The following is a 14,803-nucleotide window of genomic DNA, read 5'->3' as shown; positions in this document are numbered from 1 at the left end:
TCAGTGTTAGGTCAAAGTTTATCTGTTTTGTCGGTTCACAAGATAAAACCATTTCCCACAAAGTGTCTGCTGAGGTCACTGCGTCCTGCTAAACATTACTTATAAGGTTCCCCAGGCCAGTACAGAGGTAGTCCCTGACACAAATCCATTGAGAGAACCGCATTGTGGATGACAGCAGTAGAATTCTAGAAATCTCACCTGTCTATTAGCTACAAAAACTATGTTTAGCAAATATCATATCTGGTTCTACACTAGGTTTGAAAAGTGCTCAGTTCCTTTGCCTCACTCTTTGGAAATCTTCCTAGGCCATTTCGCCACATCAGTGTCTTTTCGGTCAAAGCATATTACTGGCTGAAAGAATTTCAGTCAACAGGGGAAGCAGCTAGCTGGTTAATGACAGGAAAGAAACCATTAAAAGAGTAGGGACTGTTTCACCCTGCAGGTGAAATGACCAAGGAAATGCAGCACTATCAAAAAGTATCCATTGTGCTGCCATTGCTAGTAAAGCTGCAGACATTTCTGTAAGGACGTCTATCTAACTTTCTGCCTGCCTAACTGTCTGTCACGTATGTCAGTGTGTACGTCAATCTTATCTTTATCTTTTTGCTTGACTGACTCTGGATTTTTCTATCTGGCTAAACAGCTCTGTCAACATTGCCAGAGTGACTCTGTTTGGCCTTGAAATAAACCCTGTAAAAATATCTCTTAGACAAATAAATCCATAAACTCTTGAGTTGTTTCCAGCTTGCGATTTCTGGCTCCATCCCCATTGAACTGCGTGCAACCGCAAGAAGCCTGCCAGAGACTCAGAGAGGTTAAAAGCAGGTCTCACAATAGCGCATTGTAGTGCTTTGCGCTCCACAGGATTACTGTCAGCTGTGGTGGAAAGGACAAAACTTGAGTCACACGGTAAAGGCTCAGTGTCCAAGTATGGGCCAGTTAGTGTTTTATTACTGCTGTTTCATGTCAGCGTGGCCCCTAGGAACCAGTTAGTGGCCCCGCACTGATGAGTTATCACATGGCAGAGATTTTTTTTTTTTAAGTAGCCTCAAAATATTATTATTATTATTATTATTATTATTATTATTATTATTATTATTATTATTATTATTATTATTATTATTATTTTACTGCTCCCTTACCTTTTTATGTTGTTTACACCCACTCTAAGTGGATACTGTTGCGATTACACAAATGCTGTTATTTATTTTTTGATAAGTCTGCGTTATGGTACTTTCACCTGAGCTGCACTTCATGTCTAGTTTTGTGCTATAGTTTATGAAACACAGGTTAGATCATCCAAATAAGTAAGAGCCAACAAAGCATCCCAGTGATCTGCCACTTTGGATCGCATTTGTGTCTTGCCAGCACTGCTGTCCAAAACAGGATTCTAGTCTTAATATAAAGACACTTTGGCTGATCCAGCCAACATTACACATTTGTACGGTAGACAACTAGAACTTAGGAGCAGCTCCTGAACTCATTATCTTATTAAAAAAAATAAAGAAGAAAAGCAATATTTGAGTATTGGCAATAATTTGTTTGACCACCAGAATATTAAATTAGAAAATATACGGTCTGGGAGTGGTGTTAATAATGGTAAGGTTCCATGCACTAGACCACACTGCCACCTACAGGGCATCTGGAAAATTGCACGTTGTCAAACGTTTTCACGTGAAGGACCTCCCTGTTGGACTTGGTCCTCACCTGACACGTGTCATACATTTTAAAGCTCTTCTTAACTGAGAGTCCGAGTTTGCCTCCATAACTTGGTTATTCACCATGGAAACCACTTTTACACCATACGGAGAATAGAAAAGTTAATATTGGCTGCCCACCAGTGGGTGGAAGTGTTAGTGCAGGATGTCGGATTACTGTTTTATTTCAGCTTCAAACATTCTTATATTTGTTTCTGAATTAATGTTTCTGTTTTCTTTAAAGTAAACGCAATCTTAAGAGTTTGATAAAGTTTCATTGTGCAGTATTACTGCATTGTACTGTTGTTGTGCCCAAATTACAAAAGGCACTTTAAATAACCAGGTAATAAAACGACACAGTAGCCTACAAAAAATCTGCTCAATGCACCCATATGGTAACAGCTCATTAATGTTACTGAAGGGTTGAGCTAAGCCGGCTGTTGAGCAGGCAAGAGTAGGGAATTACAAATAATACACAGCGCCTGTTTTAGAGAGAGAGAGAGAGAGAGAGAGAGAGAGAGAGAGAGAGAGAGAGAGAGAGAGAGAGAGAGAGAGAGAGAGAGAGAGAGAGAGAGAGAGAGAGAGAGAGAACCTTTTATTTTATTAACCACAGACTCACATCTTTCCAGTCTATGCACTTGTGTAATTAACTAACATTTTGGACAAAGTGCTGCACCTTTTGCAATACTTTTTAACCTTGCCCTAACCTTGGGCGAAACATCACCTGACTGCGGCTAATAAATAGCAGAGAGTGGGTCAGTAAATTGTAACCTGGTGTACAAAGCAAGCAAGCAAGCAAGCAAGCAAGCAAGCAAGCAGCCAGCCAGCCAGCCAGCGGGTGTTTTGAGTGAGAGGGACGACACGTTCGAATCAATGGAGCTCGGCGTTGCTATCATAATTCTATGCTTTGCAGCTGTTTTTGCTGCGTTCATGTTACTAGTTTCGGTCTGATATACGCTGAGTTTTCGAACTCCGAGATACCTCTAGGGGTTGCTCAACCCGGAAAATTGAGGCTGATTCACGGGCTCTTGGTAGGCATTGCGGTCCTGGTAAGTACTGTACTTTTTTTTCGTTTGTTGTTATTGAGCGGTTTGCAGAACAAATTGAAGTTAAGACGTCGTGAACTTTTTTGAAACATCAACAAAAAATAAAATAAAAATTACCTAAGACTAGCGGAATCACTGGTTGGCTTGTATTTGTTCTGCGTTTTATAAAAATAAACATTGTACAACAATGTAACACTAAATGCAAATAATCGTGTGAAATTAATCAATGTGCATGCAACTGAAAGTTAGCGGTTGGGTTGGGACTATGTCAAAGTATATTGTGTAGCACTCAGTTCAACTCTACGAAACAGACAACCCGTTCGCAACTTGTGTAACATTTTGGAAACTTGACAAAAAGAAACGCTGATGTTGTAGATGGGTTTGAATGTTGGTTATCTTATTTTATTTAATATATATATATATATATATATATATATATATATATATATATATATATATATATATATATATATATATATATATAGATATGACTTTGGATCTTGAACCGATAGCATTATGATTTTATGTATCAAAGTTCTGCTGCCAGTAAATGTTTCTACTGGTTTTAATCAAACTATTTATTTATTTATTTATTTATTTATTTATTTATTTATTTATTTCTTAGCAGACGACCTTATCCAGGGCGATTTACAATTGTTACAAAAATATCACAGTACAAAGTATTACGTAAAATATCACATTACATGTTTTTATGTACGTGTGTACATTGGTATTCTATAAATACAATAACGTTGATATGAATTTTGTATTAAAGGATCCAAGTCCATTCCATACATTCACCACTCTGTGTGAAGAAGTGTCTCCTTCCCTCAGTCCTGAGTCTCCACTTCATTTCCAGCTGTGTTCTTTGGTCCTGGTTTCTGTACTGAGCAGAAAGTAATGGTTTGGGTTAACCATGTCAACTCCTTTAAGATTTGAAAGACTTCAATCCTGCACTGCTGGATTCTTCTTTGTTCCAGGCTGAATAGATTCACTTCTTTCAGCGTAGCTTCCTAGCTCAGTCCTTTAAGCCCTGGGATTAGTCTGGTTACTCTAATTTGGACTCTCTCCAGGGCCATGTTGCTGTGGTGACCAGAATGGGACACAGTATTCTCACCAGTGCATTATACAACCTCCTCATAATCTCCTTGGATGTGTGCTCTACACTTTTGGCTATATACCCAAAAATTCTGTTTCCCTGCACTTTGTGGTTACTGACACTGATGAATCTTTTCCAACACCAAGGTCTTTCTCTTGGTCCATTTGGTATTTGACTCCCCACTGAGTACACTGCTCCAGTTAAAGGTTTGCCCTCAGCTTTGTATCCACTTGCGTGTACTACCTTGTATTTCCGTGGATTACAGTTTGAGGATTAGCCTTTTATGTGGCACTTTGTCAACGGCTTTTTGAGTCCATCGTTGCAGTGACTTCTTTGAAGAAGTCTAAGAGGTTTGTCAGGCAGGAGTGCCCTTTTGGCTGTTTCCTATGATGCCTTTGCTGTATAGCACCATGATTTTGCATGTTGTGGAGGGGAGGCTGAGGGGTCTGTAGTTTTCTCCCGTTTTACATTTGCAATGTGCCAGTCAGGTCGGCCATGACCTCCCTTGTTTCTTTAAGCACTCTTGGGTACGTGCCATCCGCACCGAGGGATTTGTTAGCGTTGAGAGCCTCCAGTCCTCTTGGTACTTCAGTCTGATTTATATTAAGGGTGTTTTATTATTGCTTTGTGATCCTCCACTACGTTCCCCATATTGTCCCTTCTGCTCCTGACCTTGACTATTCTTTTGCTGGCATTGGGAGAACTATTCAGGATTGTTTTTAATGTATGAAGCCATGTTGAAATCAATATCTCTTGATTTCTATTTCTGGTATCTTTTATTTTATTATAGCTTAGTATTAGAACAAATATTTTCTGGCTTCCTACTCGGCAACTTTTGGGAAGTACGTTCATTTAGTGACTATAGACATTTGGACAATAATTCATTGGAGTAAATGGATTTAAATTGGATTTGAGAACCAACTCTCCAACCAGCATGAAGTCCTCTTTAAAGTATACCCCCTGACCAGTACTGTAATGTTTCATGTCTTTTAAATACATGTGCTTATGTCAGAGTCACAGGACTTTACCCTTGTTTTGCCCCCATAATGCTGATACTGGCGTCATTATCCCCAAAGCAAGGTCAAACCCATTTTGCATATTGTACTTTTAAGCAGCACATTTGATGTTGGCTTATTGAGAGCAGGAGAACAAACACTGAGATTAAGAGCAAACAGCATGGCTGATAATGACTGGCTACTTCACACTATTGTAAATGGCGCAAGGCTATTGGCTTATCGGTGATTGTGCTAAGATATGTCCAAGACATTCTCAAGGTAAAACTTTGTAAGTTTGACATGTGCGTCTGGGTGCCTCCATTATATCCCCTACATTCCACACTCTGTCTTTTTTTGCATGAACCTATTTTCCAACACGTATACAGCGATGAGTGTTGCATCACCCTGCAGAATTAACAAGTTTTGCTTCATAAAGTCGAATGAAACTTGCTGAATTATATTACGTTAACATATTAAATTACATACCGCTTTGTAACTTTCCATATACTTAACTAAGAACGGACAAACTGAAAAATGTAACATTTCGAAATTTATCATGAAATACTGTACTGCTATTATGGCTTCAGGTAGACCCTTGCGACATTATTTTGTAGTTTCTTTGATTACATGACGTTAAATAAAATATCTAAATTATGTTCATATAGTTTATTTTTTTATGTCTCAATCCTAAAATTATAGGTGATGCGACACGTTCGGCTGTAGTATAGTAATTGAAAGGAATTGCGTTGATTTTGGAGCTGGCCAACAGTGCCCCCTGCTGCAACTCCTGTGTATTGCAGTAGGCACTTCATTTTATATGTACAATTTCCTGTATATTTATCAGTGTTTATTCAGAAAAATGGGTGGAGACCAGTGTTCTCAGTTTTCAGGGTAATTATCAGGGCGTATATTGGGTGGATTAGAAAAGCAGCTCACATTGTCAATTCCCTGGCAGTGTGTATGAATGACTGTGCAAAGCTGGAGAAGTTAGTCATTTAAAACAGACAAACCTTGCATTCCATTAAAACTATTTAACCTTCCGAATGTCGTGTTTTTCTTGTCTGTATTTATCATATTCATGAGTGAGCCAAATTAATATAAAATAAAATGAATATAAAATAAAAATAAGCTTTTTCTAAAAATGCAATTTTCAAGTCTGCAAACAAAGTGCCTAATTTTGGTTTGAAACTTGAAAATGAATGGTTATCATGCACAGGCATGATGGGAAATACTGTAAATGACTGCATCTGTATTTGTTTTTTTTATTAGTCTTTTATTGCAAACTCCATGGCCGAACATGTATTTAAGAAAAATAAAACTCTGCTAATTTCTTCAGTGCTGTGAAAGAGCGGGCCAGAAATGTCTTGATATCCATAACTTTAAAACCCTGAGTAGTGCTAAATTAAGAAACAAACTAAATTAAATGACAAACGTCTCTACTAGAAGTAGTTTTCATTGTTTATTTTAGTATTTTTTTTAAATCTTGACACTAATTTTATAATGACTGCAAATTTTATAATGACCACAAACCTCTGAAGATAAGTCATTAACATTACATTTCCATGCATTGACCTGCATATGCTTGCCCCCACCTCAGGGCCGGATCTTCCAGAATATGGGTCTGTGTACCCAGGTGGGCTTCACGCGCTGGGTCAGCAACACCCTGTTGCCCACAAGTAAGGTGCCCCCCCAGCTCCTGATCAAAGACCTGACCTTTGCTGGGGTCCCTGTTCGGGTCTACCAGCCCAAAGCGCCCTCCTCTGGCCACCGCAGGGGACTGCTCTATTTTCACGGTGGTGGATGGATGTTAGGAAGCATTGGTGAGTAATTGCAGGTCTCTCCAGAGAGCCTGTCATTTAAATTTGCTTGTGGGTGCGGGGACTGTGGGAGAGAACACACTAACTCTCCAGTTACTTATTAGCACTAGGAATGTTATCATTGGTGTTGCTGCTACTGTTTCCTGGTACTTCACCACTTCATGTGCTGTAGCTCAAACTCACTCCAGTGGTCAAGCTGCCGTCCCACCAGACATATTTGCATATTTGTGGCCGTACGTTTGAATAGGAAAGTCAAAGAAAGTTTGTATTTGACAGAAAGGTTAATAGGCCTGAATCATTTAAACATTTTTACTTTATTTTTATTAGATACCTATGATGATTTATGTAGATACATCGCCAAGGAGTCTGAAACTGTAGTGGTCTCTGTTGGGTAAGTGGGTTTCACCTTCTGCAGTTAAAGTAATGCTGAACGCAATCTTGTGTGCTGTACAGGACTGGATGAAACACCTGCTGCCTTTAGCAGTTTCAGTCATGATGGGTAAGACAGCAGGTCCTAAAAGAGATCACATCAGTTATTGAAGATATTGGTAGGTGTGAATTATTATTTTTAATTCTCTGTGCTCCACAGGTACCGCCTATCCCCGGAGCACCGCTACCCGGCACAGCTAGATGACTGCCTGGCAGCCACCTCTCACTTCCTGGAGGTGGCTGAGGCAGATTATGGCGTTGATCCACGGAAGGTAGCTGTAGGAGGGGATAGTGCAGGGGGGAACCTGTCGGCTGCACTCTGCCACCGGTTTGTGGAGAACGACCTGCCTCTGCCCTGTGCTCAGATTCTGATCTACCCTGTCCTGCAGATGGCTGACTTCAACCTGCCCTCATACCAGCAGAACCAGTATGTGCCTTTGCTCTACAGGACCCGCATGGGATTTTACTACCTGCACTATCTAAACGGGGACACCTCTTTATTGGAGGACGTGCTGGATGGACGTCACGTCCCAGTGGAACTCGAACTGAAGTACCGTAAGTGGCTGGGTCCGGATAATCTCCCCCCAGAGTTCAAAACTCGTGGCTTTACACCGAGAGCTGTAACCGCCCATGACGAAGAGGTTTACGATATAATGAAAGATGCCCTGGAACCCAGCGTGTCCCCACTGCTGACTTCGGACACAGTCCTTTGTAAAATGCCGCCCACTTTCATCTTGACCTGTGAGTTTGATGTGCTGAGAGATGATGGGATACTCTTCAAGAAGCGTCTGGAGGACCTGGGGGTGCCGGTCACTTGGTGGCATGTCCAGGACGGTTTCCACGGGATTGTGAGTTTCTTTGATAAAGGGTGGCTGACCTACCCATCTGGTAAGCTGGCTCTCGACCACATTGTCAGCTTTGTCAAGACTCTTTGATCAGTGCGCAGGGATTCTATAGTCGCTACAATAACTGATTGAGTTTGACATGGATCATAATTATGGTTTTACCCAGAAAAGCCAGATATCTGTTTTTCCCTGACCTCAAATGCAGTTGCCTGCCATGGTTATATGCAACATAGGCTAGATAAACTAAAGTATCTTTATAGAAGTAAGAGCCAGCGCCATCTAGTGATCTGCTACTTTGCAAACAAGTTTCCTTAAGTTTTTTGCACTGAGTGGGGCTGGTCCTTGCTAATATAGAGACACTTGGGAAGATCTAGCCTACATTAAATATGTCTGGCATGTAACTAGACCTGATGAGCAGCTCCTAGTCGAAACACAAATTATATAATTGCAATAAGAGCCTCTAAGAATTATTTGGCAAATATCATTCAAGCTGAATTAATTCACCAACCTCCAGCATTTCTGACGGAATAATATATTCACATCCTTCGTTTCCCCCCCCCCCCCCCCCCCTGCAATTGGAGGTTCAAATCTTGTCCTTTTGCATCGGACGCTCATTCGGTAACTTTCACCATCAGTGGGAGTTGGGGAGATCGGACACAGTCCCAGTTGAAATCATTTTGCTCTCAGCCTGCTGTTGGTGGAAGTGAACACGATGTATTTTAAATGAATTTCATGTCAGTCCTAGTTGCAGCTTGACATGTAACATTAGTATATGTATGGAAATAAAGTCTTTTTTTGTGTGCCTGTTTTGTAAGCTAATCTGTTTTTAAATGAAAACCCTTAAGCATAAAATTTAGTGAAACTGCATAATCCTGCTGTTATACTATCGGTTGTGTATTTCAGTAGCAGTAATTGATTAGGGCTGGGGTGGAAAACTCCAGTCCTCCAGGGCTATTCCATGTCAGGTTTTGGAGGTTATCAATTAAATGATTGATTCAGTTAAGTAATTAAGGGTATGATTGTATGGAATGGCTCTCGCGCTGCACAACTGGATTAGACCATGTGTTGCAGGGTCAGAAACTTACACTAGCCCTGCACCCAGGCCTGGATTTCAGAAGTACCCTTATTTAGAGATCTTATTGAAATTATGAGGTGCTAGCAATCAGGCCCCTGATAGAGCTGCTCTGAACTGATTGCACTTCTCATCACAGCATGAATAAGCACAGTCTTTGGGTTTACTTTTAGGAGTTGTGTGCAGTTGTAGAGGAGGTACACATTATTTAACAAGGGTCAATTGTATGTATTTGAGGGTAGTTCAGAACCCATGACTGGGTGCAGGACTAGTGTGAGTTTTTTTTTAGCTGAGTTAAGGTGTGATTAAAATATTTTTAAACCTACATTGCAATGAATTCTGCTATTTGTAGTTCTGCATCTCCTGTCAGAAGAGAGATGTACTATATAAGGTACCATTCAGAGATTGTTTCTCCATTTTAAGCATAATAGGTAAAAATAAAAAAAAAACTGTAATTTTGGTTAAGAATAAATGTTTTATTGTGTTTATGTTGTTAATTGAATGCATGTACTTTTTACTGTCATTTTATAACCTTCAATAAAAAATTAATTGGATTCTTTGAGTAATAATGAACTTTACAGAAAAGTAACCCTAAAAATCAATAGTAATGAATAATAAAAACGGACTTAAGGACTGAAACTTGTTTTTTCATGGGGTTTGGTTGTTTTTACCTGGTGCCTAACGGAACACAGAACTCCTGTTGCTTGGAGAGAGTGTTTGTTTACTGTGGCCATGGCAACAGAATTTTACACTTGGAGAGAACAGCCTGCTACTTGGATCACTTTTCTGGAGAAGGTGGGGCATCAGGTTTGTAGCCGTCAGCCATTCAGAGCTGAACAGTGATCATCTCCTGGTCAGACATGGCCGGAGCCCAGAGTGACCCCAAGAAGTGGTCAATGCCTGGCTGGAGAATAGAGGAGAAATACTCCAACAAGGTTCTTATTGGGAACTGGGTAGAGGAGAGACTACAGGTAAGGTTTACATACATTCAACCATAGAAGTAAAAAAATGTATTGGTCATGGTTAAGCATGTGTCCCTTATAAAAGTTTACCACAGCAATGTGAAATCAAGCATGGTGAAGCTTATTAAACATGGCAGACCAGGGTAATCAATGGTAAATGCATAGTATAAGCTGCAAAAGATTCATGGTAACCTTTCATAAACTGTGCACAACGGTAGACTTTAGCAGAATGGTACCACAGTGGTGACATTTGCAAAAGGACAAGTGATTTTACTTATAAGTGACAGCCAAAAATGTAATGTTTTATATGTATATTGTTTCATCTTTAATGGCACTCCCTAGATGATCTTGTTTAAAGCTGACACTTAAAATGGATGGAAAAAATAAGAATGTGACAAACAACATTTCTGCAAATATACCTCCTATGATACAGTAGTTCCATTAGAGTAAATTAGGTAAAATTCCCATCTTCTAGACCCATGTACTTTTGGTATATCATGATACTGTAATCCATGACTACCATGGTACAATGTGAATACTAGTAATTATCTGTAATGTGGGCAAATGGTACCTCCATGGTATATTTTGTAAAGGCAGGGGCATTGTAGTCACACTAAATGGGTTATTTCTTTGTCTCCCTCAGTTCACCAGAAAAGGCCAGACAGGCAAAACCACCAACCAGCTTGACTATCGGCCTTACAGCGAGACCACAAGGGATGTGGTGGTGCGGACATCTGCGCTAAAGAGGGAAGAGGTACACACACCAGTCCTTCCACCTGTGTGTGTGTGTGTGTGTGGTAACGTGTACAAGGGGTAAACAAACAGGTCAAATTTACTAATATTTTCTACAGAAATGCAAAATTGGAATTACAAATCTGGTAAGAAACCACCTATGCATTCATTGTATTGTTTTTCATCATAATTTGGTTATGAAAAGGAACCTGTTCAATAAATGTTACAAAAACATTTTGTTAAATTGTCAAATTTCATATTTCACAGGTTATTGGGAATGGCCTTTATCAAGAGAAGCAGAGACTGCCTTCCGTCAGCCACCACATCCTGTGTTTGTATCCTCATCAATGCTCCCTCGTGCAACAACGCTTTCTGTTCCGGCATTGGCCATTCAATCAGACCACGAGAGAACATATTAATGTGGATGCAATACAGGATCTGGTGAATGCTGCTGAGAATGATTTATGCCTTTTTTGTTCAGTCACGTACAGTAGGTAATTTATGGATGCATGAATTGAGGTTGTTAAATATTTCACTGTGATAGGTACAACACCGGATAAAGAAGCAGTAATGTGTTTGTTATAAACACCACACAGTGTTCTATAACTCATAAGCACCATTAATGTACAGTATATATCAGATTTTACTATGTCATTTTACAGTTTCTCTTGTTTTAATGCTGTCTAACCCAAGCGTTTTCAATCCCAGGGTCTCCCAAGCAGGGTGCTTCTTGCACACCACAACACCCCTAACTCTGATCACCTGGTCTCCCTGTACGATGAGGTTTATTGCCGGCAGGGGAAGAACCCGGCCCTGCCCCCTCTTCGATCCTGGAAGTACGACAGTCTGGCCTGGGTGCCTGAGCGCAGTGACCACCCATTAAAGGGTAGGCAGCTCCAAATTTACCACAGTGCAGCATCCATAACCTAAAATAAACTATAAGAAACTACGGGTATATCAAGTTGACGAACGTTACGGCTAGTTTCCTATAGTTTAACCCTACCGCAGCAGAACCCTGGTCCGAAATAATTTATTTTAACAGATCTGAAGAGTTTATACTGTTCACCTGTCTCAAGTGTCTGTAGAAACATTTCGGCCATAAATCTTGCTTGTCCGTTTGCTGCATAGTTCTCAGGTGTGCAGCTTTGAAATCAATATGTGTTGCATATATTTAATGTTGTCCAACAACAGGTTAAAGAAAGTTCTTTTGTTTCTTTGGAAACTTGGTTGTGTTTCTGAAAGGAGAATCCGCCCCCTCATCAAATCATCGAGCCATATTATTCTCAAGAAGTTTGTCACGCTTCACTTCCTGAGGTATTTCACCTCTGCACTGTCTTCTGTGTCAAAGCATGTGACTGGCTGTCACTAGAGGAAGCAGCTGGTTGGTTAGTAACAGTAAATAAGGTGTTGAAGAGGTGGGGGACAGTTTTACTCTTCAGGTGAAATGACCGTGAAAGTGTAGCACTATCTAAAAGCATGGCTTTCAAACAGATACCTGCTTTTTAAAATTACTATAGCATAGTATGTGTTTCTTTGAAAACTGCACATTTGAAACCAATATAGCAAATGGAAACGTACAACAGGTAAGATTTATTAAATTATTTTGTTTGCTACAACCACTTTAAGTTTAGCCTTTTAATAATATTTATTAATATGTTATTAATATTCATTGTCATACCAGGAGCGTCCTCTCATACTCTGTAATCATGCAAGCACCCCTTTCAGGTCCTGCTACGAATTTCGGGCTCCTTCAGTCACGGGTCCCTGTGTGGAAGAGACAGCAAGCTGAACAGGAGAGTCTTTACAGGGCATCGTACACCCAGCACCCCAGCTCGGCCTTCTCCCTGCGCCACTGTCGGCTGTTCTCCAGCCACCTGCACACCCCCAAAAGCGTGAACAAGGACCTGCATCTCAGAAACCAGCCCTGCCGCCTGGTGCCTGAATACCCCAATACAGCCCGCTGTGCATCCTCACCCCAGCTCACAGCATAGAGGCCCGGCCAGGGCTGCATCTATTGTGCTTTTTTATTCAGTAAAGTAACAGGTGCTGAAATCTATTAGGCCTGGTAAACGTACTACTACGAGAAAGAGGTGCAATTTTCAATAAAAGTTTACCAAGGCAAATCTAGTATTTCCCTATGCGTTCACTATGCATTTATAGTGCATCTATTTTCTGGGCTTGTTTTAAAGAGTAACTTAAATTCCTTTTTCTTTACTTTTTTGTGATGTTTGCAACCATACTGAATAGTTCTTACAGCAATTACCCAGTCACTGTGTTTTCTCCCGAGTTCAGGGACTGTTCCTTATTTCTAGTAGCCTGCACTAAATATATGTAACAGAAAAGGGGATCACTGTTCTGCTGTGTGACACAAACATACACACACACTGTATATATACTACATTGGACTTTGTTCTTGTGCTTTACAGCCTCCAGGTGTCAGTATTATGCAGTGTATGGAAACAGTTTTCTGTGAATCTGTAGCACTGATGATGTGTGATGCAGTGACCATGAAAGTGTAGGAGGAATTAAATTAATTTGGGTATTGATGGAATGTGAAGGTTTTTTTTTTTTTTTGTCTATTTCATTTTCTTTTTAACCTGCATGGACTGTCAAACCCAAACCTTTAAATTGCTAATACAATATGCTGCATGTTAACACCAATGTACATACAACAGATTCCCTTCATGAGAGTGCCCCCCGGTGGTAAAAGTGTGGACACACATGCTCTGGTATTTTGTAAGTGTAAACACACAGGTCTACTGTTTCAAGACAACTAGCTCCATAGGATTGGAGGTAAGATGTGTTCATAAATGGTCTCCCTTCTCCTAAACCTGGAGACTCTGTACTGACTAAAGTCCACGCTCCAGTAGTTAACATTGGCTGTGTTTAAGTGGTGGGTTAGACATTAACCAGGGCATGGGTTGACAGGTGATGTCATTCTTTTAACAGATAGCTTTAGTTGTGTAATGGAAATGGTAGGTTTGTTCAAAGGAACATTGGTGCAGAGCTGTGACTGACTGGACCTGTGGTTTGGGAAGGATTAAAATACTGACTTGTGTAATACTCTTTCTGATTGGTTGAAATGACCCTGGGAGTTTAACATGAATAAGGTTTGAAATGCTGTTTCTGTATAACGAGAATCTAATGAAATACAGCAAAATGACTTGGTTACATCTTAGGAGAAATTGTTTTCTCACCGTATAAAACATATCAGAATTTCCTACCTCGATAAATACTGTATGAAATAACCATCTGAACTCAATACCTGCAATAGAATAACAAGCAGATTGGAATTTATGGTGCGAGTGAGAGCCTTTTTTTTTTTTTTTATACCAGAAGCAAATTCTAACACTCTGCACTATCAAACAATAACACCATTAAAAAATAATATCGGTATTGCAATTAGATAAAGCAGCTAGATTTCAATGAAGCATGTATTATGCAAACTCTATTTGATGAGGTAATAAAGCACTGGGGGGGGGGGGGAGTAATAGTTTCTCCATTCATCACATTCTTGTTAAACATTATCTTTAATGTACAGATTTATTTTCAAGCCTCTCAAATTAATTACATCTTGCTACTGGTAAAGTGGATGTAGCTACAGCTTTGTGAACTCTTGGTTATTGCCATTTTAACATTCTCCTTTTCGAAAGCACTAATGCACAGTTACTGTAAGCTTTCACGGTCCTCTCTGTGTCATCTCATAGATATGGAACAATGCAAAGGAAGAATCTGATAAATCTGATAGATCATTCACATTACCTCCCCCTACAAAATGACTTAAATTGGTAGCTGGATATTTTTAGTAATCCATTTATTTTGCGGTGTTCTTTGTGTGTGTGTGTGTGTTTCAGCTTCCACCTTCTTCAGATAGCATGGTAGAAATAGCTAGGGAGACTGGTGTTGTTGTTTGAAAGCTGCACATATATAAACATGTATAATATATATGTTCTGTTTTCTGAGGTTTTACACACATGGTAAATAGAAGTTGTTTCTTGTCAATGGACCACACTGCATTGCTGATTTAAAAAAAAAACATTCACTGCTAGTCTATAACACTTTGGAGGTCCAAACCAAATAACACAGGATTCCTTTTTCAAGTAAATGTA

General features: G+C 39.9%; 3 protein-coding genes across 3 annotated transcripts in view; 2 read left to right on the top strand and 1 right to left on the bottom strand.

Moving 5' to 3' along the window:
• LOC117432364 (short-chain dehydrogenase/reductase 3) overlaps positions 1–3,699 on the bottom strand; it is a 21,865-nt gene extending 18,166 nt beyond the window's left edge. Inside the window, exon 1 of the mRNA XM_034054170.3 lies at positions 3,539–3,699. The gene's annotated coding sequence lies outside the window, so the exon portion shown is untranslated. The remainder of the gene's footprint in view (positions 1–3,538) is intronic.
• On the top strand, positions 2,261–9,554 carry LOC131698845 (arylacetamide deacetylase-like 4). The gene is given in 5 exon segments (XM_058993316.1): positions 2,261–2,637; positions 2,640–2,746; positions 6,435–6,657; positions 6,982–7,045; positions 7,244–9,554. Coding segments are annotated over 5 exon segments (1,236 nt in total). The 5' UTR covers positions 2,261–2,570; the 3' UTR covers positions 8,019–9,554.
• An 89-nt stretch (positions 9,555–9,643) lies between these two features.
• Positions 9,644–13,251, top strand: LOC131698847 (cilia- and flagella-associated protein 107-like). The gene is made up of 4 exons (XM_058993317.1): positions 9,644–9,971; positions 10,606–10,716; positions 11,403–11,580; positions 12,420–13,251. Exons 1-4 carry the CDS (start codon positions 9,861–9,863, stop codon positions 12,683–12,685), a joined length of 666 nt encoding a protein of 221 aa, XP_058849300.1. The 5' UTR covers positions 9,644–9,860; the 3' UTR covers positions 12,686–13,251.
• The last annotated feature ends 1,552 nt before the right edge of the window (positions 13,252–14,803 follow it).

This window comes from Acipenser ruthenus, chromosome 20 (genome assembly GCF_902713425.1).
Source record: "Acipenser ruthenus chromosome 20, fAciRut3.2 maternal haplotype, whole genome shotgun sequence".
Classification (NCBI taxonomy): Eukaryota; Metazoa; Chordata; class Actinopteri; order Acipenseriformes; family Acipenseridae; genus Acipenser; species Acipenser ruthenus.
Note: the sequence above shows the minus strand (reverse complement) of the source record. Positions and strands in the feature narration are given on the sequence as shown.